We start from the raw sequence: 26,254 nt of genomic DNA on the forward strand, positions 1-26,254 counted from the left end.
GTCAAAGCAATTTTAAAATACTCTGTGCTGACAATTGGAAAATCCCATCATGCTTGCTGTGAAGGAGTTGCCAGTTTTCTCACCAGTATTTCTCAGCCTTCTCTGCTCTCTTTAAACTTGGCTGGCTAGAGGGACAGTTGAGAAATTTATATTTTTGTATATCTTTTCTACAAAATGAACATTCTGCTTTAGCACCAGCAATAGTGAAGATTCTTAATTGAAATCTACCATTAAAATTTATAATATCTCAAATGAATGCAATGTTTGAGTGTAATGTACTGACTAAACTCTTTCTGCCATACTTATTTCTGTCCTCAAAAAAAGGTAGTAATTATTTGATGTGACTTTTAAAAAAATTACATGAAGCAATTTGACATCCCACAAATATACAATTAACTTTTAAGGGCAACTGAGGTGTACAACGTTGTTTATGAAGCTTGCACATAGTTACATCTCATTCATTAAGGTGAAAGGTGTTACTTTTTTTTGACACTTAGTCTCAGTGTGAAATGCTCAATGTATTTTATTTCCTGTGATAGCAGTGTGGGGTATTTCAACAATGTACCATCAGAAGAAGTATAGAATCGTCAGTCTAATTTCTGGATTTCCATATTATTCTGTACATCCACATAATTTCGGAGACTGCTGTCAGTTCAGTACATGAATGATGGCAGATGCTGTTAGTTTGCCATATTGTCATTGTAACATCTACAGAACAGTGTGATCAAGTATTTATCAAATTCATTTTTGAAACCTATTTCAGCATTTATTGAGTTGGGTATTCGTACCACATATTTATGTTTTAGAAAAGGTCTCTTTTGGCCAATCACATTAAACTACCTTGTCAAGGGGAGTTAGGGATGGGCAATAAATACTGGCCCAGCCAGCTGTAGTGAATGTAATGAGTTCCCTGACTGAGGCTGTTAATCTGGTCCAAACAGGATGCCGTAGCTGACCGACAAAAACTGAAGTATCAGACATCTTTTCACTTTGACAGCTGGCTCTGACTGAGCTGGATCAGAGTTAAGAACTTCCCACATGTAAATAAAGGTTGACTTGGTGACAGGATAGCAGCCTCTGTGGTGTTACTTCACACTACCTTATGTGCTTGGCCATTAACAGCTACTATCAAAGTGACTGTGTCAGCCCCTTTGAATTTCTGAGAGAGGCAGTTGATTGCTGTGAAATGGTTGCCTTCCCCCGACAGTTCTCCCCAATGGAAGGACTGTCAGGATGCAGTTATGTTTCCACATTTATGAAGGAACGCAGTGTGAGATCTGCTATCAGAAATGTTGAGGACCTTTCTTTCATAAACCAAAGGGCTGCATTACCAATCTGCATTGGATTGCAGCTCAGAAAATCTGGTTTCTAGTCTCAGAAACAGTACGTCTGAGATTGGGTGAATTACCCTGCTTCTGTGATGAAACAGCTCTTCTGAACTCAACAGCCTGATTCTTCTGCTAGAATGAAACTGAAACCTGATTCTTCTGAGCAGATCTCAAACTAAATGATCAGTGTTCCTTTTTTATATATGTCATAAACTCAGCAGCATTGCATTTAATTAGTTGACATCACATGTATCCCAGAGAAAGTGAGGACTGCAGATGCTGGAAATCAGTTGTGTGTAGTGCTGGAAAAGTAAGCCAGGCAGCATCCGAGGAGCAGGAGAGTTGACATTTCGGGCATAAGCCCGAAACGTCGATTCTCCCGCTCCTCTGATCACATGTCTCCTGCACCTGCACTGATAAATATGCTTTTTAAAAATTAAGGGTACAGGTCACTTAATTAAAAAAATTTTCTCAGAACTGAAACCAAAGTCCATTTGCCTCAACTTTAAAAATTGAAATTTCCAAATAATGATATTAAATATGTATCATTACCATAGCATGACATTGGGTATTTAGATTGCTCCAGAAATGTAACAAGGCAAAGACATCTTTCAAATAGTCAGTGATTTTCCTGAAGTGGAAGTCACTATGAGTGACCCACAAGTCTATGAATGTGGGAGCACAGCAGAAGATGCTGATTAGAATCCTACATGACTACTGGATAGAGTTTGCCAGATGAATCTAGAATCTAGATGAACAAAAATAACTGATACAGATGAAGTCAAGGACACACGAATGATTTGTTGGATTATTTTGAACCATTTTGCAAACTTCTTATCTGATTTATCATCAGTGTGAACTTTTACAGAAATTCACTGCCAGGGAGATTCAGTGGTATTGGGGTACAGGATTCAAAGCAGCTTTCACTTGAGTCAAGCAACCAGTAATGACAGTGTCATTGCTGAATTACTATGATGACAATAATCATCTTGCATTGCATTGAGGTCCTAGTGAGACAGGGCTGGAAGCAACCCATAATGAGCAAGGATAACTAGTTGTATTTGCACTCAGGGCATTAATGCAAATGGAAAAATGATACTGTTAGATTGAAAAAAGTACCTGACTATTGTCTTTGATTGTGAGAACTTTAATCGATACCTATTTGGCAGAGACAAACTGACCGTGGACTATGACCCCAAGCCACTCAAAGCATCTACTTCAACTGCTTCTTTCTGTTTCAAAGTTTCTCTAAAGAACGTCACTTTGCTTACAGGTATAGTTTCTTGACATGACATGCAAGCACGGGAAATCAATGTAGTTGCTAATATGCTGTTAAGAACAATACTCCCTATGGAAAAAAGTTGAGGTTAAAGCATATTATGAAAACTTCATGATTCAATGAGAAACACGTTTTAGTAGTCATCAAGCCAGCAGATTGAGCCTGAAAGGTAAGAGTCTTGTTTCAGTCAAGCAAAAAATGCAACAAGATGAAAGTCTCTACATACTGCAAGAAGCACTAATGAAAAAGTGGCTTGAAAACATCAATAACATATTTTTGCTTGAGAAGAGTACTGGAGCTCCAGAGGGCCACTGTTTCCGAGCAACCAAAATGGAGCAGCAGATGTTTCCATGGCAACACTAGTGTCATGGGAATTAAATTGCTTAGAAAAGAAATATCATCCAAGGAATGGGCAGGTACCAGAACAACCAGGACAACACTCTCGCATACCATTTGAGTTTTGCCTGAATTAAAGACTGTGTGTGTGTGTAATGCATACGCGGAGATTAATAAAAGTGGAATTGACTGGAGTTAAAACACTGTTTTGTTAATGAATAATAGTGTTTTTTTAAATTAGATTAGGTTAGATTAGATTACTTAGTGTGGAAACAGGCCCTTCGGCCCAACAAGTCCACACCGACCCGCCGAAGCGCAACCCACCCATACCCATACATTTACCTCTTAGCTAACACTACGGGCAATTTAGCATGGCCAATTCACCTGACCCGCACATCTTTGGACTGTGGGAGGAAACCGGAGCACCCAGAGGAAACCCACGCAGACACTGGGAGAATGTGCAAACTCCACACAGTCAGTCGCCTGAGGCGGGAATTGAACCCGGGTCTCTGGCGCTGTGAAGTAGCAGTGCTAACCACTGCCACCGTGCCGCCCACTAAAATGAGATTAGATTACTTACAGTGTGGAAACAGGCCTTCTGGCCCAACAAGTCCACACCGACCCGCCGAAGCGCAACCCACCCATTCTCCTACATTCACCCCTTTTCCTAACACTACGGGCAATTTAGCATGGCCAATTCACCTAACCTGCACATCTTTGGACTGTGGGAGGAAACCGGAGCACACGGAGGAAACCCACGCAGACATGGGGAGAATGTGCAAACTCCGCACAATCAGTCGCCTGAGGCGGGAATTGAACTCGGGTCTCTGGCGCTGTGAGGCAGCAGCGCTAACCACTGCCACCGTGCCGCCCACTATGCCACCATGCCGCCCACCCGTTTTTGTTACCATGTGTACAATATTGATTAATTTGTGTAACTTATAACTTCAAATGATAGTATATGCAATTTTTGTCCTTTATTTAAAAGGAAATGAGTGGAAGAATGCTGTTGTACTTAATGTGCTGGCTGTGTTGCTACAGTTGGGCACCATCTATTTCTGTTGCAAGTGCCTTTATAAGCAGTCTATGGCAGTATTTAAAACACATCATTTTAAACAAAGGAGACTCTGAAGAAGGCATCAAGTGATTAGGGTAGAAGGAATGCCTTTTAGGACCAGAAAGAGAGTGGACAACATAGCTCACTTGCACACTAGCAGATTATGTATGTAAATGTTTTCCTGACATGTATTCTTAAAATGAGTAATTTTCTTGTTAAAACTCTTCAACAAGGCTAAATCTTCACAATCATATTGGACAGCCAAACAAAAAAGAAGTTATTTCTCTTTGACTGTCTTTTTTGTTCCTCTTCTATTCATTGAATAAATTATATTAAGAGTGTTAAAGAGGTTTCCTTTAAGTATTTCTGCTACAGAAGTGTGCCTGTGGACAGGCTTTTCTGGCTATGTACCTATATTATCTTCAAAACAATTGTTGAGAAAATGCTGGGAATCCTGTCAATTCAGAAGAATCTGCCCTTCCAGGGCCTTAAATTTATGTTAATATCATCTGGGAGGAGGATGATGTGGGTAAGGGTAGTGCATGAGGAAAGCTGTGCAAATGTTGTTGGGTTCACGTTTGCCTACCCAACATCAGTTTTTCTAGAGAAATAAACAGATTTAGTATCAAGTCAAAAAAATCCCCCAATAATCAAAGAACAGCCCTTGAGAAAAAAAAGCATTGTTTTGATTCTTGCCTATGATTTAGCTTTATGCTGTTTCCTACACTGGTGCAGCTAGGCGACTATAAGTTGTTGTTTTAAATTTCTGCACTTTCCGTAGGGCCTGACATCTTTATTAAAGGGTATTGTCTGGAAATGAAGACAATCTTCCAGTTGAAGCCTATTTTCAATCATTAAAATAAAACGGTGTTTGAACTCAAGTGAAGCAGCATCTCATCAAAGTTCCCTGACCCACTTTTGAGAAGATGAAGTGTATGTCCAAATGACACAATTATCCATTTCCTGTTACAAGGAGATGCTTTTGTCATACTCTGCGTCATGCTAATGATGCCACCTAAATTTGAAGACTGGTCATAAAGTTACATGATGAAGTAATCGCATGCAATTGTCAATTTATTGCAATAAGTACTCCTATTATCAATTTTTTTCAAATGACAAGAAAATAGCAGTTTTTATTTTTGTATGGTGATGCAAATTATTTCAAAGAATACAGAAGACCATGCTTTTATAACAGCCTGTCTTATATTCCTAGTATTTGTCATTCTTCAAGCTTCAAATAGAGACCACTCTGTAACTAGATCATTTCCATTTTGTTCAGGAATATCTATAACCATATGTTGCCTGTAACTGATATTTCTAACATGATCCTTCTGACCATGTGTGCCTGAGTTGGTGGTTGGTGTAATTGACATGTCAGTCTAGTGTGGGTACAGTGGTGAATGTGTGTGTGGAGCTGTATTTCTTGCCTTTAAAAGAAATGTCTTAAAAGGAGGAAATCCCTTATGACTTCACGCCTATAACCTGGACCTGTTTTGCTGTTGAGTTTAAAAAAAATGTTGGCTTAATGCACAAAGGCTTGGACTTTTTAAAACCCATAATTTGCATAAAGTCCTTAAGTTCCATTAATACACTTTATTTACAGTTGAAATAAAAGAAGATTTGTCATCATATTTAAATGAATGTGTTTGAACAGGCCAAATTTATACCATGAGAATCTTAAATGACTGGCTGTGCTTATTGTCTCTTTCTCTGCTTTTTCAGTTTGTACGAGAACCTGGCACTGTCTATGGAATTGATGATAAAATGCAGAGTAATTTAGTTAGTCGTCTTTTTGGAAATAAAGGCTTGAAGTACCGCACAAATTAAATGAGCCATCTCATGTTGTTTATTCTTGCTTAACTATTGTGATGCACTGTTGTATATTTTAAAATGATCCTTCACCATTCCAAATGAACTTCTTCAAAATTATATACAAAAAAGGCATTTCTTTTCAAATGATATCCTCTCTCTGCACATTTCCTGTGGTTACCTTCAATTTTGCAACAACTGCCACTGTGCAGTGAGGTTTACAATTGGCCTGGTTCAAACCTCTATTTCACAAATTCTGTTTACAGCAAACTGGATTAGACCATAAGATGAAGTCAACAAAGATCCGACACATAAGTTACATTTCGTCTATGATGCTTTCCTCATTCTCAAAGGAATGAGCACTGAAGTATTCACTGTTTTTGCCAAAACCTTTTCATTATTTTAAGCAGCGGGGAGGAAGACTGATTTATAAACAACATTTACATAGTAACAACAAGATATTTTTAAACTTTATTTATAATTGTACTTTGTGTTGGAAATGCTGCTGTTTAAATGCTGTCTTCAATATATGTTTACTTTTAAGTCACTATTCAATGATGTGGAACCCAATTCATCAGAGTAAAATGCAATGACACAGTTGAAGCATTTGCAACTATCTTCAGCCAGAAATGCTGAATGGCCTCCTCCTGGTTTCCTCACCATCATAAAAGCCAATCTTCAGCTCATTGCAACTATTCTTTGTGATGTCAAGGAGTAGTTGGAAGCATTGAATACTGCAAGAGCTACAGTGCTTGACAATATAACAGTTGAAGTACTTTGATATTATGCTCCAGAACTAAAAGTGCCCCTAGCCAAGCTGTTCTAGTACAGGGACAACATTGGCTCTGCTGACAGATATTCTGTCCACAAGAAGCAAGACCAGTCATATCTCAGTCCAGTACTGTCCATGTTCCAGTGTCAGCCAAGTTTTTCATTCACTAATGGGGTAGGGGGTGCCACTGGCTAGGCCAGCATTAATATTCTCTCCCTAGTTGTCCTTGAAAAGGTGATGGTAAGCTGCCTTCTTGAGTCTCTACAATCCATATGCTACAGGTAGATCAACAATGCTGTTAAGGAAAGATTTCCAAGGTCTTGACCCAACAACATTGAAGTGATAGGTTGTAAGTTTGCTCGCTGAGCTGGTAGATTTGTTCTCAGATGTTTCATCAGTGAGGTAACATCAGTGAGCCTCCGGTGAAGAGCTGATTAGATTACTTACAATGTGGAAACAGGCCCTTCAGCCCAACAAGCCCACACCGACCCTCCGAAGAGAAACCTACCCAGACCCATTCCCCTACATTTCCCCCTTCACCTAACACTGCGGGCAATTTAGCATGGCCAATTCACCTAACCTGCACATTTTTGAACTGTGGGAGGAAACCGGAGGAAACCCACGCAGTAACGGAGAGAATGTGCAACCTCCACACAGACTGTCACCTGAGGCGGGAATTGAACCGGGGTCTCTGGTGCAGTGAGGCAGCAGTGCTAACCACTGTGCCACCGTGATGTTCTGTCCGGCTTGCTAGTTACGTGTCTTGGTCTGTTGTAGTAGGAGATATCACTTCTGGTTATTTTTCTGACAAGTTGGTAAATGGGGTCCAATTAATGTATTTGTTAATAGTTTCAGTTTGAATGCCAGGCCTCGAGGAATTGCCATGTGTCTTTGTTTAGCCTGTCCCAGGATGAATGAGAGTCCTAGCTGAAGGTGCCTGTCTGTGTATATGAATACTAGTGATAGCTGGTCATGTCTTTTGGTGGATAGTTGGTGCTTATGTATCCTGATGGCTAGTTTCCTGCTGTCTGTCTGATGTAATGTTTGTTGCAGTCCTTGCAGGGTATTTTGTATATGATGTTTATTCTGTTGGTTGTTGGTATGGGGTCCTTTAAATTCATCAGGAGCTGTTTCATTGTAATGGTTTGTGAGCTACCATGATGTAAGATATAGACAGGATAGATCGAGTGAATCCTTAGAGTATAAAGGCAGTAGGAATATACTTAAGAGGGAAATCAAGAGGGCAAAAAGAGGATATGAGATAGCTTTGGCAAATGGAATTAAGGAGAATCCAAAAGTTTTTTCCAAATATATTAAGGACAAAAGGGTAACCAGGGAGAGAATAGGGCCCCTGAAAGATCAGCAAGGCGGTCTTTGTGTGGAGCTGCAGAAAATGGAGGCGATACTAAATGAGTATTTTGCATCAGTATTTACTGTAGAAAAGGATATGGAATGTAGGGAAATAGATGGTGACACCTTGCAAAATGTCCAGATTACAGAGGAGCAAGTGCTGGATGTCTTGAAAAGCATAAAGGTGGATAAATCCCCAGGACCTGATCAGGTGCACCCTAGAACTCTGTGGGAAGCGAGAGAAGTGATAGCTGGGCCTCTTGCTGAGATATTTGTAGCATCGATAGTCACGGGTGAGGTGCCGGAGGTTGGCTAACGTGGTGCCACTGTTTAAGAAGGATGGTAAAGACAAGCCAGGAAGCTATAGGCCAGTGAGCCTGACGTTGGTGGTGCAAGAGAATCCTGAAGGACAGGATGTACATGTATTTGGAAAGACAAGGACTGATTAGAGATAGTCAACATGGCTTTGTGTGTGAGAAATCATATCTCGCAAACTTGATTGAGTTTTTTGAAGAAGTAACAAAGAGGATTGATGAGGGTTGAGCGATGGTCATGATCTATACAGAATTCAGTAAGGCTTTCGACAAGGTTCCCCATGGGAGACTGATTAGCAAGGTTAGATCTGACGGAATTTGGATTTGGATAGCCATTTGGATACAGAACTGGCTCAAAGAAGAAGACAGAGGGTGATGGTGGAAGATTGTTTTTCAGTCTGGAGGCCTGTGACCAGTGGAGTGCCACAAGGATCGGTGCTGGGCCCTGTACTTTTTGTCATTTACGTAAATGATTTGGATGCGAGCATAAGAGGTACAGTTAGTAAGTTTGCAGATGACGCCAAAATTGGAGGTGTAGTGGACAGCAAAGAGGGTTACCTCAGATTACGACAGGATCTGGACCAAATGGGCCAATGGGAGAAGTGGATGATGGAGTTTAATTCCGATAAATGCGAGATGCTGCATTTTGGGAAAGCAAATCTTAGCAGGATTTAGACATTTAATGGTAAGGTCCTAGGGAGTGGTGCTGAACAAAGAGACCTTGGAGTGCAAGTTCAGAGCTCCTTGAAAGTGGAGTCACAGGTAGATAGGATAGTGAAGAAGGCGTTTGGTATGCTTTCCTTTATTGGTCAGAATATTGAGTACAGGAGTTGGGAGGTCATGTTGCAGCTGTACAGGACATTGGTTAGGCCACTGTTGGAATATTGCATGCAATTCTGGTCTCCATCCTATCGGATAGATGTTGTGAAACTTGAAATCCAGAAAAGATTTGCAAGAATGTTGCCAGAGTTGGAGGGTTTGAGCTATAGAGAGAGGATGAATAGGCCAGGGCTGTTTTCCCTGGAGCGTCGGAGGTTTAGGGGTGACCTTACAGAGGTTTACAAAATAATGAGGGGCATGGATAGAATAAATAAACAAAGTCTTTTCCCTGGGTTGGGGGAGTCCAGAACTAGAGGGCATAGGTTTAGGGTGAGAGGGGAAAGATATAAAAGAGACCTAAGGGGCAACGTTTTCACACAGAGGGTGGTACGTGTGTGGAATGAGGTGCCAGAGGAAGTGATGGAGGCTGCTACACTTGCGACTTTTAAATGGCATTTGAATGGGTATATGTATAGGAAGGGTTTGGAGGGATGTTGGCCGGGTGCTGGGGCAGGTGGGTTGGAATATCTGGTCGACATGGACCGTAGGTTCTGTTTCCATGCTGTACATCTCTATGTCTCTATGCCTCTGGGCTGGAGAGTCTGGTCGTCATCTCCGAGATGTTTTTAATGTATGGTAGTGTGGCTGGAGTCTCTGAGCATGTTTTGTCTTCTTGTTTAGGTCTAATGTATAGGAATTGGCAGAATGCGCTTATTAGGTACCCATTGTTCCTGAATGTACTGTATAGGCTTTCCATAGTTCCTGGGTGCTATAGTGTATTGTGGCTTGTTTAAATAATGTCCTGATACAGCTCCATTTGTAGGTGTTGGGATGGTTGCTCCTGTAGTTGAGTATCTGGTCTGTGTGTGTAGCTTTCCTGTAAATGCTGGTCTGCAGCTCTCCATTGACTTTTTGTTCTACTGTGATGTCTCTGAAGGGGAGTCTATTGTTGTAGTCTTCCTCATTGGTGAACTTTATACCAGCAAGGTTGTTGCTTGTGTTTATGGGTATCTTCTAATTTGTTGCATTTCGTGGTAGCAAAGGTGTCATCCACATAGCGGATCTAAAGCTTGGGCTGGATTGTGGGAAGGATGTTGGTTCTAACCTCTACATAATTGCTTCTGCTAAAAGTCCTGATATTGGGATCCCATAGACTTCCCATTGATTTGTTTGTAGATCTTGTCGTTGAATGTGAAGTGGGTTGTGAGGCACACGTCTACTAGTTTGAGGATGCTGTCCTTACTAATGGAGTTGGTGCTGTCAGGTGTTTGTGTATGTGGCTCATCTAGCAGTGAGACCAATGTTTGTTTGGCTTGGGTGATGTTTATTGATGTGAATAGGGCTGTCACTTTGAGGAAACCATGACCTCACCATCCTCTACCTTGGTGTCTTTGATGATGTTAAGGAATTCCTGGGTGGAGTGGCTTGAGTCTTCTACTAGATGTTTCAGTTTGTGTTGCAGGTCTTTTGCTAATCTTTATGTCGGTGTACATAGGTCTGATAGGGGCCCCTTTATGTACCTTTTTTAGTAATCCGTAGAAACTGGGTGTGTTGGATCCGTTCAGGTTTGATTCTTTGAGCACAAAGAATTTTCTGAACTGCACACAATACATTGAAAAAGCAAACAAACTACTCGCAGATGCAGATACAGATACCTACCAATAGGTGGCGACTGACCCGACTCCACAGCTAATAATCCCTGAGGAAATTAACAAGACAGATCTCCAAAGAATGACCGGAGAAAGAATGCCTCATCTTCCGCCTTGGGACCCTTCAACCACACAGCATCACCATAGACCACACAAGTTTCTAAATCTCCCTCCTCCTCCCCCCTCCCCAACCTCATCCCAGATCCAACTCTACACCACCCTCTTAACCTGTTCTACCTGTCCATCGTCCTTCCCACCTATCCGTTCCATTCTCCCCACTGACGTATCAAAATCAGCCCCACGTGCATGTGTATCACCTTCCCGGCTACCCACCATCACTCACGTATCTCAGCTCCCTTTGTGCCCCCTCCAAAATGTCAACTCTCTTGCTTCCCGGATGCTGACCTGCTATGATTTTCCAGTGCCACACTTTTCATCTCTCACTGATGTTGCTACTGTATGGAAGAGCTTGGCTACAGTGTGGCACATTCTGGAGCACAAGTCTTCAGTATTATTGCTGAATATTGTAAAGCCCCGTAGCATTTGCATTATCCAGTGCCTCCAACTGTTTCTTGATACCACATGGAGTAAATAAAATTTGCTTAGGACTGGCATCTATGATACTGGGAAACTCTGAAGGAGGCCAAGATGGATCAGAACTTCTGGCTGAAGATTGTTCAAGTGGTTCAGCCTTATTTTTCCACTGATGTGCTTGGCTCCCCCATCATTAAGGATGTGAATATTTATGGAGTTGCCTCTGGCACATAAGTGGCATCAACATTCTTAACTGGCTATTTTAGGACTGTCGAGCTTAGATCTGATTCATTGGTTGTGGTTTTACTTCTCATTTGCTGTTTGGCACACAAGTAGTCCTGTTTTGTAGCTTCTCCAGGTTGACACCTCATCTTTAGGTATGTTTGGTGTTGCTCTTGGCATGCCATTGTGCATTCTTCATTAAATTAAGATCGATCTCCTTGTTTGGTAATGGTAGACTGGTGTATGGGATGAGCCATGAGACTCCTGATTGTATTTGAAATGAATTCTCACAGATGGCCAGTCTTGATTTGCTCGGTCTGTTCAAAGAGGATCATTATTGAATGCCTAAGCTATTGTTGGTTTTGGACATTGAAATCCTCCACCCAAAGTACATTTGCACACTTATCACCTTCAACACTTCCTCCAACATAAGAGCATGGATTGATCAGCCTGGAGAGGACATGCAAGCAAATCACCAAGAGGTTTCTTTGCTCATATTTGATGCATGAGACTTCATGATGTCTGGAGGCAATGTTAAGGACGCCCATGGCAAGTTCCTTAAAACTATATACCACTTTACTGCGTCTGGGACAGGACATATTTAGAAATGATGATGGTGGCATCTAGGATGAATCTGTAAGGTATGACTATGTCAGGTGGTTATTTGACTCTCGTGTGAGAATGTTTTTTCACTTTTGATATTAGCCCCAGACTCTTTGCAGTCAACAGGGTTTTTGCCATTGTTTCTGTTGCCTGGATCATTGCCAGATAGTTAGTCCAATTTTTATTATTAGTCGGACTTCTCTCTATTGTTACAACTGAATGGCTTGCTAGCCCATTTCTGAGACCAGTTAGATGTGAGTTGTATTGCTGTTTGTCTGTAGGTGCATGTAGGCGAGACCAGACAAGGATGCAATTTCCTTCCCCAAAAGTGAGCCATGTGGGTTTTTCTGACCGTTTCATTAGACTAGACTACTAATTCCAGAAACATTAAAGAAAATTGAATTCAAATTCTACCATCTGCCACAGCAGGATTCAAATCCAGAAACCCAGAACCATATAACCTGTTCTCTGGATTAATAGTGAGGATTGCAGATGCTGGAGATCAGAGTAGAGAGAGTGGTGCTGGGAAAGCACAGCAGATTAGGCAGCATCCAAGGAGCAGGAGAATCAACATTTCTGGCAAGAGCCCTAGCCCTTCAGGAATGAGTCTTGTGAGCCAAAGGAATAGAGAGATAAGTGAAGGGTGGGGGAGCGGGTAGTAAGCTGAGAGTGCCATAGATAGATGGAGGTGAGGGTAATGGTGATGAGTCTGCTCAGCCATCTCCTCCCTTCTAATTGGCAAAGTGATAGGAGGTGTCATTGGCAGTGATTTCAGTCAAAATGTTTATTTAGTATTCAGCCACTTGATTCTTTGATCTCATTGCAGCCTTTGTCTCAACTTAGGTAGAAGAGTTGAATTCAAGAGATACAAGTTGAGAACATCAGCTTGTGAAATCAAGGAATCTTGGCTTGAAAAAACAATCAGTAGGAACCACAAGAAAGCTCCTCATTGGCTAGAATTATGTTTAGCATCAAGGGAACTGCTGATGTTTTCTGTAGGCCAATTATCTCAGCCCTAGACTTTGTTCCAGGAACTCCACAGAGATATGACATGTACCAACCAATATTCTGCTTCAGCAATGATCAAGCAAATACACTTTGATTCCATAATGTTCAGTGTCATCGGTTACTCTTCAGATGTTGAAAGTCTATACGCACCCACATCTAGCAAGAGCTAACAGCATTTGGTTTGGGCTGATAAGTGACTAATCAAAATTATGCTTCTCAAGTACAAGACAATGGCCTTCTCCAACAAGAGGGAATTTAACTATCACCCCTCAGCATTCAACAACATTACTATTTCTGTTACACCTAGCATCTATTCTGGGGGAGATGGGAATGGTGGTTACATGGATAGACAAACATCATGGCTTTTAATGTAGTTTTAAATTTTCAGAGTAGTTACTTGAATTTGGCAGAAGTGCTTCTGTATGCCAAGTATTGGCTTTTCCAATCTGGTGGCAGCTTGTCGCAGCAATGTCAACTTTTCCTTTGATCTTCTCAACCAACCATTGGAATGTGGAACTTGCACTTGTCGGAACCAAATGGTTGGAACATTGAGCGGAAACCACAGACATGCTTCCACTTTCTCCCATTGTTTCGGTTGGCATTGTGTTAAGATATCGATTAGCAGAAATATATTTTCTGTCTCCTAATCAGTATTTTATACAGTTCCAGCATCACCTCCCTCTTCTTAAACTCTGTGTCTTAACTAGTAAAGTTAATATCATCTTAGTCACTTTATCTACCCATCCCACTGCCGTATGGAACTGATTGGCATGTACACCAAGGTCTCTCTAATTTTCAGTGTTTCCCAGAGTCCTCCCTTTCACCAAGTATTCCCTCGCCTTACCATCTACTTATCCAGATTGGAGGCAAATAGAATTCAGTCGGCCCATCTGACCACATTTTGTCAACTTTGAGATTGAGGAGTGCTGGAAAGTGAGAATATCTGCTTTTCATGGAGTGAGAATGAAGACCAAAGAGTCTGAGAGCCCTGACAAAGCTTCAAGAATAGGGAGCACCGAAAGAGGGACTCCTAACATTTCGATCAAATGACACAACAATTTGTCTAAAGTTCGGGTTACGTGGTCAGGACATTTATGAACAATCAGACCAGTATTTTGGCTTTAAGTGTGGGAAAGATGATTAAGAAGTGGGCATTTGGGCTAAGTCATGGAGTCCAATAAGCCAAAGAACAGGTTCAGTAGCATTGGATATCTAAACTTTTATAACATTGTACAAAATAAAATGGAGACATTATAATCGAGACTAATCATGGAAAAGTTAAAATATTCAAGATATCAGTTAGTATTTTCTTTATAAATTTCCAGGACATCGATTAGCTATTTGTATCTTCAGTTAGCACTGTTCTTTTCTTTGGCTTAGTTGTTCCTGTGGCAGGATATTGTTTCTCGGTTACTGAGGAAATAGATAAGCTTTTTTCTCTTATTATGCCTCCCGTATTTCTATAAATTTTTGAACTTTTTTGTGTGTGCAACTTTACAAAGCAAAGTGTAATTCATTTTAAAAAGCACTAATATCCAAATTGCTTTAACAGGTGCAGCAGAAGATTTGCAGTTTTACGTAACATATGCTGAGGTAGGTTTACATATTTTTCATGTTGTAAAGTTTTTTTTTTGAATGTCAGTAATTTGCAAGGTTGTTTTTTTTTCTCTTTAAGTTGTCAATGTAACAAAAACAAAATTCAGACAATTTAATGTCCAGGTGAAGAGCCTTCAGACATTTCATTACAGGTTGTTTTGCTATAACGCATGTTTTGTCAGCGTAAATTGGCTATAATGCATTTGATAAATTATGGACGTTGTTTGGATAATGCGAACTTTCCACTGGCTATAGCAATTTTATATTAACAATCTTCTACCGCACGATTTTCTATAGTAGTTTTCATGTCACAATTTTCTATAGTACAAGGTTGCAGAGGAACGCAACTGTCGTGTTATAGCAGAACATCCTGTACTTTAAAGGTACTACATAAAATAAGCTGTTGTTTTAATGACTGATGTTTTCACTTTTTGAAAAAAAATACATGGATTAGGTGTCTTCAGTTGTTAACTGTTTTGTTTGATTTTCAAAGTAACCTAGACAGACACATGCTGTGCTATTGTGAGTGTTATTATAGATTTAGTAATATCCTCTCACCACTAGTATTTTGGTTTAAATCAAACTCCGTTTGATAGTCTAGTAAATTGTAAGTAAAATTAATTTGGAAAGGCTGGAATTGATTGAGTGGATGTCTGCTCCACAAAACAATCTGTCTTAAGTGAAAATTTTTTACAAGTTCCTAATAATTAAGAGGAAGGACAAGTTAAACTAGAAATGGAATATATGATGCAATACAGGTTGTTCTAGTATAATGCATGTTTTGTTAATGCGAATTAGCTGTAACGCACTTAACGGATTGTGGATGATGTTTGGATAACACAAACTTTCTACTGAATAGGTAGAGTGATCTTCTACAGTGTGATTTTCTATAATGTGAGGTTGCAGAGGAAGGCAACTATCGTGCTATACTTGAATGCCCTGTAGTCTCAATGACATGGTCTAAGAGTGGGATTAAGTGGCATTATTGAGAATAGGAAGTTGGTTACCCTCCATCTGACAGAATCATTCCATGATGACTGATTGCATCTTTATGCCAAGTGCAAAAAAATGTCATTGCCAGCTTCTGAATGAATAAAGAGACATTTGCTCTTGCCAACATACAAAGTTGAAGCAGGAATCGACCAGACAAGAGAAAGATGGGTGTAAAGAATGTGTGCATTTCTGCTGCAACTTTCCTAATGGGAGGTTTGATGTCATATGCTAAAGTGAACTAACATGCTTTAAATACCCCAGCCAATGTGTGTTCAAGGTCATTACTTTAATGGTCCAGGCATGAGTTATAATGCCTTTTGGAGCATGTGATGCCTCATCACTTATGAAACTGGTGAGTTGTCCAATCATGATAAAGGGGGCTTCTGCCACATGGCTGATTCACTAGCATGCAGAGGCCTGTGAGATGTTGCAGAGAAGTACAGCTGCTCCTTGAAAAGATTCGCTTACAAAAGAATTGGGTATCTTCAATGCTTCTAGCAGAACTGGAAATCAGTGCTGTGAGGTCTTACTGACAAGTTATGGATATTTGGATTCATCTTCTGAAGAGATGTATGCTTTCACACTGGTTCACAGGCATATCCAGATCCTGTGATTGAAGTAATATTGTCTCCTTTGCACCATTCATCCCTTACCTTTAACCTCTTAATGCGTGGTGTCCTGCTCATCCTATGCTAGTTGCCTCTGCTCTGTAACTCCAGTGGCCTCAACTTCTGAGGGCTGAACCACCAATTCTAGTTACACCCTTCCCTGGTGCTCAGGCAGAGTCCAACCAGCTTTGCCCACTGCTCCAAAGCAGTAAGCAGTGCCAAGAAGGTGATGTACTCTTGTAGACCCTGTTATCTTTCTGCCAGATGGTGGCAGAAGCACTACTGGAAGATGTGACAATGACTGGGACTGCATCCATTCTGCAAAGCTGACAACTGCAGAGCTGAACTACAGCCAAAGGCTGAATTCTGTTATTGTAGTTCGTCTCAGCTTTAGACGAGGCTGCCTTGCAACAATAATACATTGGGGCAGCCTTAATAGGGTAAGAAGGACTTCAACCACTGAGGTACAGGGAGCGTTTGTGGGGTAGAGCATTTCCAGAGAAGGTACCCTTTTTTTGTTTTTTTACATAAAATAGTAAATTAGTGGGCGGGACCTTTTTTTGTTCTGCCTATCCGTGGTCATACACGTTACTACAGCAAAGCATTAACTACCCATTAAGGACATCAGTAGGCCGAAGGACAGCCAGGCTGCCTAATGCTTCACTTGACTATTGTATTAAGTCGTGGGTGGGCACACCGTGGGCTAACCGCAAGTTCTATTGTATGTGCCCTATTCTCTCTTGCTGGTGGGCTAGCTTGGTCTGTACTATTGTCCTAGAAAGTTGGGGAAATTAAGTAGGGGAGGAAGCACCCATAAATAGGTTGGCCTACTCTTGCCCACTCCCAACCCATACAACAGAAGCTACAAAACTGGATGCTTGACATACCACTCTCCCATCACTGTTTAAATCCCATTGACTAACTTCTCAAGGGCTTCGTTGGCCCAAGCGTAGGAAAGCTCCCACAGCTAACAAATTTGGGTCTTGTGGGTTGGAGGCCCATGACCTTTTACAGCTCCCCTGCCTGCAGACATGCTGCATTGATCTATCTGACCCACTGTGCACTTTGCTTCACCAAAATACTCGAACATTTTACAGTGTAGTTACTTAAAAGAAGGCACAGTTTTGGAATAGCACTGCAGCCTCTCAGCGCCAGGGACCAGGGTTCAATTCGCACCTCAGGCGACTGTGTGGAGTTTGCACATTTTCCCCGTGTCTGTGTAGGTTTCCTCCGGGTTCTCTGGTTTCCTCCCACAATCCAAACATGTGCAGGACAGCTGAACTTGCCATGCTAAATTGTCCATAGTGTTAGGTGCATTAATCAGGGGTAAATATAGGGTAGGGGAATGAGTCTGGGTGGGTTACTCTTCGGAGGGTCGGTGTGGACTTGTTAGGCCTGTTTCCATACTGTACATGATCTAATCTAATCAAAACAATGTAACCTGCAGATAATAATGGTATTATTAAACAAGTTACACACATTTTGTATTTGAGCAGCTTTAAATGACTACCCAAAGCAGTGAAAAATGCACAGAGACTTATGAAAACACCAACATTAGAGAAACAGAATAGGTAATAATTTTTTCTTATTTAAGTGTTTCGTAAGGAGCCCAAATAATATTTGACATATTTGGCTTTTAACGACCTGTGACACGCTGTAGAAAGGCGGGTAAAGAATCAGGTACTGTGGGAGCATTCTTCTAGAAATGAATAAAGGCACACACCCATTCAGCAGTGAACTTTTGTACTTTGAAGTTGTTGATGATGTCCTGCCAAAACATTCTGTTGGCTGCATGTTTTGGAGCTTTATTTGAGGACATGTATTTTGACTTTAGATAATTTAAAAAAATTGAAAAGCTCATACAATATTTCCACCAGGCAATATGTTATGTAATTTGAAAATCTGTTTACCATATTAGAGCTTTATTTTTGGATGTCATTTACGCACAATTTGATGATTAAGTCACAAAGTCCTGCATTTATTGGGCAGGACTATGAGATGACTAACTTGCATATGAGGATTTGCTGTAGGAGACAGAAATGAATGGACTTAGCCTTAACTTTCAACAGAAGTTTTCTCTCCATTCCTTACTATGTTCATATCCCGACAGCAGGTTTTTTTCCATAAACAGACTGAGGGGACGAAGTAGCGTGGCCATGAAAAGGAATGCAGGTATTTTGATGAAGTCAGCATGCACATTTTATGCTGCTTACTCACTTCATTGTTTAAAGCATACAGCCAATCCTGATTGTGTTGTTGAAATACTTCATGCTTGACCAGGATTGCAAAATTAAGAGATTAACATGACATCAAGCAAGCATGCACACCAAATGCTAGCCTGCACCCTTTAAGACTTTGCCATAGGAATGAATGCTGAAAGTCATTGTAAAAGTTCATCAATACTGTAAATGTTACTGGCTTTATGCGAGTACAGAAGCTGAGAAATCGGAGGAAAAACTCAAAGTGCAGGTCTGAGGTAATGTGAAAGACAAGAGAAATTAAATGGTATAAGTGATTCAATTATAAACAATGGTGCAAAGTAAAATGAGATAGTAAAGGGTAACAAATAAAGAAACACAAGATGGAGATGTAAATGGGAGAAAAAGAAGCATCCAGAGACCATGATCTGGAAGTATTGAATTCATTGCGAAGTTTGGACTTATTCAAAGTGCCCCATTAACAACAACAACTTGCATTCATGTCCTGCTTCTAATGCAATAAATGGCCCATAAGCTTCATAGGAGCATTGTGTGCTATTAGTATGATATGATCGGAGGTATGATACTTAGCTGTATACAGAGATATTAGTGTAAATAAGCAAATGTTTGTCAAAGGTTTTATGGAGGACTGTCAAGGTGCAAGTCAAGGTAGAGCAACAGAGTTTTACAGCATAGGTAACTGAAGGCAAGGTCAGCAGTCGTGGAACAAGCAAGATCAGGGATGCTGATTTTTTTTTCTTTTAAAATTCAAGGAATACAAACATCTCATTGATTTGGAGTACAAAGGGCATCACTGCAGAATGAAATGAGTTATTTCAAGTGGGTATAAGGAGTAATCAAGGTCCAAATAAGCTCTCATCCTGAAGATTGGGCTTGCTGCTTGTAAAACTAAAATGGGGAAGCAGGAGATTGTGAAATAAGTCAGCTGATCAGTCTTTTTGTTGAGTGGGTGAGCATGTCTGTACTTCAGAATCGTGGCCTAAGTTTGTTACTCTGTAATGGTATGTCTTGCTGTATCCCTGATTTTAGTCAACCTGGCACTGGGCCTGAGAGAAGAAGCGGCACCGTTAAAAGCACAAAAGAAGGTGATTGTACCAAAATTATAAGTTTGTCTGCAAACTAATGCTCACTGCATAGATCTGGTGAGCTGACTGATGAAATGAACAACGGACTGGAGTAGGCCGGTCAGCCCCACATTTTATTTCTGTACTGTAAAATTAACAATGAAGAATGAGATCTATCTAGGCTGAATTTTGTTTGCACTCACCACTTGATGAGTCAGTTTTCCTCTTATGTTGAACAGAATTTGAAGGATACACGGAGGGTAGCAAGGACACAGAATGGTCTCTGGTTGGTGACTTCAAGGGTAGCTCAGTAGTACCACTACTGACTGAGTTCTAAGGGATATGGTGGAGTGTGGAGGCGGTGGGATAGTGGTAATGTCACAGTACCTATATATCAGAATCCTGTGCTTATGCTTTGCTGATAAATTCAAATCCCATCATGACAGCTGATGGCATTTAAATTGAGTTAATATATCTGGACTTAGTCTCAGTAATTTTGATCACAAAGCCATTGTCAATGACTATAAAAATACTTATCTGGTTTCCTGATGCTCTTTAAGGAAATAAGTCTGCCATCATAATCTGACCTGGCTAACGTGCGACTCCAGACCCACAGCAAAGTGATTGACTGACTCGTAATTTCCCTCTGAAATGACCTAACAGCACTATGGGTATGAAGCAATTTCAGAAAACAGGTCACCACCACCTTCTCGTGCACAGTTAGGGATGGGCAGTAAATACTGGTCTAGCCAGTGATACTCACATCCCATGAATTAACTTGTAAGAAATCCATACTCTAATTATCAGTCTTGATAATGAAATCCATTTGCCATAACGGCAAGAATTTAATTATATAATCATTAGAAAGACTAAGATATAAGCATATATGCGATCGTCATAAAATAAACACAATTGTGGATTGGAATATTGCAGTTTTAAATGTTACATTATTTTTACTTCTGTTTTACACCATGACAGTCAAAATTGTCACGGTTGAAAATGTGGCTTAGATATACTGGAACCTGCTTTATTTAGGTTACTTGCATCAGCCCTCTTGCTTCCTGTGAAATTGAAAATTAATTGTCATTGTGATTCAGTAATATTAATACCAATATTGAAGTATGCTGTATTGCTCATTGTACTTCCATCTGGAGAATGATCAGCTTATGTTTACAAAGGTAAAACCATTAAAATAGTTAAGTCTTAAAGCTGAGAAACCGGTTTTCTGTCTGACTTGGTTGAGCCAGTACTTTTGCTGCAAACAAATATCTTACTCACTTCATGTTACTTGTCAGTATATCCTTCTATTTCATTTCTATTTCATCTCTTCTATTATATCCCTTAAGTACATCAATACTGGAGAATAGGTGTTCATTGACATGCACGGGTTCAGCTCCAGGCATACTTCAAGCTTTTAAATTCTTTGGAAGTTAAATCTGTGCAGCAATGACTTTCTAAAAAAATGAAGTACGTATAACCTGAGCCATTGAGAAAGCTTGAGAACCTTGGGATTATACTTAATCATAACATACAGAATTTCAACTATTTTCACAAGATATAAGTGACTAGTGTTTTAACAAATAAAAGCATTTTAAGAAGACATTGAAACAATATAGTAAATGATTTGTACCTCATGCTAGAACAGATAAAGTGAAGTAATTATAATATCAATTAGAAATGTTGAGGGTTTTAGTTCTGACATTCATTTCTGATATTTGATATGTAGTGCAAAAATGTTTTACATAGTTATCCCTAAAATGGTTGTAAAATATTTTAGAAGAGTTGATTTTCTGACTCTGTAAATTGTTTTTATTTTGTTTAAATCAATGCTAGCATTTAGATGCAAACCTACCAGGAATTTGTCTAGCTACAGCATGATTTCCAACCCTTATTATCTTCTCTATATGAAGACCAGCATTCTATTAGCCATTTTATTGGATTTTGTACCTGACCGTAACATCTGTGATCTAGCCACCAAAATGTCTTTTCACTTGCACTCCTCCATTTTGACACAAAGGTACTCTGATCAAGCCTTTGTAAGCCCACAGTGAATGACCCATACTTGCATTTGTCACTTGAGAAGATATACTGATACTTGAGTCTTACTGTTGCTAGGATTGAAAATTGAATCAATTTTTTCAAAATTTCCAATTTACCTGTCAGGACTCTGTTTAATAGAAAACACTTACCACATTTCTGAACTTAAAATACTCTTTACTATCATTGAATTAACTCTAAAACAGATGAACAGAAATATTAGAAATTTCTGGAGAAACTCGGGCAAGTCTGGACTCAAAATGTTAACTCTGTTTTTTCTCCAGTCCTGTTGAGTTTCTCTAGCAATTTCTGCTTTTGTTGCAGATTACCAGCATCTGCAGTTCTTTATTTTATCAAACAAAATGGAAAATTACCAACTTATAAGTCCACTGACTGAAACTCTAACCCCATCCTAAACCCTAATACATAAATCAAACAGGTACAAGCAAACAAATATTAATGTTCTGAATGGAGGGAAAAGTACTGAGGAAACACACTTCAATGTAACCAGTTCACAGCATTTAATGAAGTGTCCTATTTGCTTCTTTCCAGACCTTCTGTTTCCATGTTTCTTCAGCCAGATTCTTTCCGTTCTTCCCTGAAGATAGGGTGGTTGATGCTTAATTATATGATCTCTCTGTCACTGATTAGAGACAACAGCCTATAGCAACTGGTGGAACAGAATGTCTTCCAAGTTTTGGTTACTTCATTCAAGAAAAATACATTTTCTCTATTACAGTTTGGAAACTTCTCCCTTGTATTGTCCACTCACACTGTTAGCTGTCTAGGAACCTATCAGAGAGTGAATATCATGCTTATGGCTCTTGGTCTCCAGATCTTGTTTTTGTTGCACAAATCTGTCAGCAGTCTGAATCTCGGTGAAGCTTGCTCTGCAAACACCCACAGTGCCGTGGAGTCTTTAACCTCCTTCCTCCACTGCTTGAACAAAGCACCAATATAAACACAACTCAATGAAATTTAATTTTTATTTTTAAAGTACACCAACTCAGAAAGCATCTGGCTGAAGAAACATGGAAACAGAACGTCTGGAAAGAAGCAAATAGGACACTTCATTAAATGCTGTGAACTGGTTACATTGAAGTGTGTTTCCTCAGTACTTTTCCCTCCATTCAGTCTTTGCTTTAGATCAGTTGATTTGCCATGTTTATGGTTCAAAATCAAAAATAAAAGAAAAGGTTATATCATTTTTAAAATTCACTGATCACAGTTTTATCCAACCGCTTAGTCTATTAAAATCACTGTATTTTTAAGATTGCATTTAAACTTCATGAATACCATCTATCACTGTGTAATCAGCAAACTTGAATATGTGACTTCTGTTCCATCACTTAAGTCATTAATAAGTAGTGAATAGTTGTGCCATTACAAATCCCTGTGAGTCACTACTAGTTTTGGGAAAGCAAATCTTAGCAGGATTTGTACACTTAATAGTAAGACCCTAGGGAGTGTTGCTGAACAAAGAGACCTTGGAGTGCAGGTTCATAGCTCCTTGAAAGTGGAGTAGCAGGTAGATAGGATAGTGAAGAAGGCATTTGGTATGCTTTCCTTCATTGGTCAGAGTATTAAGTACAGGAGTTGGGAGGTCAAATTGCGGCTGTACAGGTTAGGCGACTGTTGGAATATTGCATGCAATTCTGGTCTCCTTCCTATCAGAAAGATGTTGTGAAATTTGAAAGGGTTTCAAAGATTTACAAGGATGTTGCCAGAGTTGGAGGATTTGAGCTATAGGGAGAGATTGAATAGACTGTGTTTTCCCTGGAGTCGAATTATAAACATGGAATTATTGTTATTTGTCATAAAAATTCATCTGATTCATTGCTGTCCTTTAGGGAAGGAACTCTGCAGTCTGGTCTTGTCTACATGTGATTGCAGACCTAGAGCAATATTGACTCTTAAATGATGTAGCAAGTTATAGAATTGTATCATCTGCTAGAAAGGAAAAGAAAATGAAAATGGACAATCTGTGGACCAGAAACACTAATGGCAAAAATAGCCTGGTAAACTCTGCATCGTCCTCCTTACTAAGGGCAGATGCCAAAATTGGGAAAGCTGTCTCACAGACTAAGGAATCGACAATCGGATGTAGTCGCTCATAGAATCATCCTTTACAGACAATGTCCCACATACTGACTGTGTGGAGTTTGCACGTTCTCCCTGTGTCTGCGTGGGTTTCCTCTGGGTGCTCCGGTTTCCTCCCACAGTCCAAAGATGTGCGGATCAGGTGAATTGGTCATGCTAAATTGCCCGTAGTGTTAGGTAAGGGGTAAATGTAGGGGTATGGGTGGGTTGCGCTTCGGCGGGTCGGTGTGGACTTGGGTCACACTGTTTCCACACTGTAAGTAATCTAATCTAATACCACCAGTCACCTTCCATGGATATGGCCTGTCCACCTGTAGGACCACCAGAGGTGGCAGCCCATGATACCCATTTGGGAAGGGGTTGCCCTGGAAGTCCTCAACATTGACCATGGAAACCATAAAATCTCATGGCCATGGAGTCAGATCAAACATGGCATGAACCCTCCTGCAGGTTAACGTATATTGTCTTCCCTAGGCTAATGAGTTAGTGCTCCTCAGTGGAGTTGAACAAAGCTTAGAGGAAGCACGGAGGGTGGCAAGGATGTAGAATACACTCCAGGTGAGGGATTTCAATGTCCAAGACAAAGAGTGGTTCATCAGCAGCACTAGTGATTGAGCTGGTTGAGCCCTATAGGACATAGCTACAGATTGGATCTGCGGCAGATGGTGAGGGAAGACATACCTCATTCTCACTAATCTGCTACCTCAGATATATCTGTCCGTGATACTATTGGTAAGAGTAACCACCGCACCTTCATGGAGACCAAGACCCATCTTCATATTGAGAATACCTTACATTATATTTTGTGACATTATCTCTGTGTTAAATGGGACTGTATGGACTAAATCACTAAACAGATATGAGTGACAATCTAACGCACAGCCAACTGGGAGTCTGAACAGCCTTCAGTCAGATCTATCAACTCATGACTCTGCATCCATGGGACACTGGGCCATCAGAAGCAGCAGAATCGTACTCCAGCACAAGCTGCATCTTCAAAACCTGGAATGTCCCTCACTCTGCCATTACCATAAAGCCAAGGGATCAGCACTAGTTCAATGAAGAGTGCAGGGGGACATGCCAAGACCAGCACCAGGTGCAGCTAGCTTTAAAAAAAAGTATCAACTTGGTAAAACTACAAAACAGGATTACTTGTGGCCAAACAGCATAAGTAGCAAGTGATAGACAATGGAGAGCGGTCCCACAATCCGACTGATCAGATGTAAGCTATGCAACCCTGTCACATCCAGTTGTGAAAGATAGTGTAAAATTAAACAATTCATTGAAGGAGGAGTTCAACGAATATTCCCATCCTTAATTATGGGGGTGCCTGCACATTGATGCAAAAGATAAAGCTGAAGCATTCGCAACAATCTTCAGCCAGAAGTGCTGAATGTCTCAGCCTCCTCCAGAAATCCTAAGCATCACAGATGCCAAGCTTTTGTCAATTTGATTCACTTCTTCTAACATCAATAAATGGTCGGAGGCCCTGATTAAGGTTTGTGGGTCCTGACAATATTCTGGCAATAATACTAAAGACTTGTGCTCCAGATGCTGCTGCACCTCTATCCAAGCTTTTCCAGTCCAGTTACAACACTGGCATTTATCTGACAATGTAGAAAATTGCAGTTATATCTTGTGTACAAAATGCAGGACAAATCCAACTTGCTGTTCCTTCAGTTTTGCTGTGTCAATATCCTGGAATTCACTCCCTAATGGCAGTGAGAGTGTATCTACACCACATTAACCTCAGCAGTTCAAGAAAACAGCTCAATTCCACTTTTTTAAAGGGCAACTCAGAGTGAGAAATAAATGCTGGACCAGCAAGCCATGTCCATGTCCCAACTCACATAACCTGATGGAATACCGAATTGGAACTCTGAGAGCATGATTTAATTGCCATTGGAATTCACAAGACCAGTGCAGAATAGACTAGTCAGGATCTGCAGAAAAGTTATGGCAGTTATATCTTGCATAATCTTAAGCTGATAAAGAACTCGTCATTGGAGGGAAGAACAAAGGAGTGCCAATAGTGAGTACTCAGCAGCCATAGAGTCATAGTCATAGAGATGTACAGCATGGAAACAGACCCTTCGGTCCAACCCATCCATGCCCACCAGATATCCCAACCACTTGATCAGCAGGAAGTATGAACAGAGAAGGCCTTGAAATCTGACAGAAACATATTAAATGATGTCTTATAAAGATCAAAATGAATACAAAATGTGGCTTATTTTGGGAATTTAAAATTAGAAACACTAAGTTTGGGTAATTTTGCACAGCAGGTGCAGGGAGGAAAACAGTGACTTCTCATCAGAACCAGAAAATTGAGAGCTTTAAAGGAAGCACAAAGCTGGCTCAAAGAGGGTCAAGGAAAGACTTGTAGAAGACAAGAGTGTTTGTAAAAATGATATTGCAAGGCAAAAGGTGTTAAGACACAGGAGATGAATCTACAGGAGGTATAAGTTGTTACAGCAGAATGGCAGAGGAAGGGAGATATGGGAAATATATCAAAAACCCAAAGGCTTCTCTAGTCTGTGTGATGGGGGAAATCAGG

General features: G+C 40.3%; 1 protein-coding gene across 5 annotated transcripts in view; it reads left to right on the forward strand.

Annotated features, from left to right (window-relative positions):
• Positions 1 to 26,254, forward strand: part of rgs3a (regulator of G protein signaling 3a) — a 218,522-nt gene that overhangs the window by 115,719 nt on the left and 76,549 nt on the right. For all 5 annotated transcript variants that reach the window (XM_060841350.1, XM_060841351.1, XM_060841352.1 and 2 more), the window contains one exon: positions 14,633 to 14,673. In XM_060841350.1, coding sequence (XP_060697333.1) covers positions 14,633 to 14,673 — 41 coding nt within the window. The remainder of the gene's footprint in view (positions 1 to 14,632; positions 14,674 to 26,254) is intronic.

Source organism: Hemiscyllium ocellatum, chromosome 21, assembly GCF_020745735.1.
Source record: "Hemiscyllium ocellatum isolate sHemOce1 chromosome 21, sHemOce1.pat.X.cur, whole genome shotgun sequence".
Classification (NCBI taxonomy): domain Eukaryota; kingdom Metazoa; phylum Chordata; class Chondrichthyes; order Orectolobiformes; family Hemiscylliidae; genus Hemiscyllium; species Hemiscyllium ocellatum.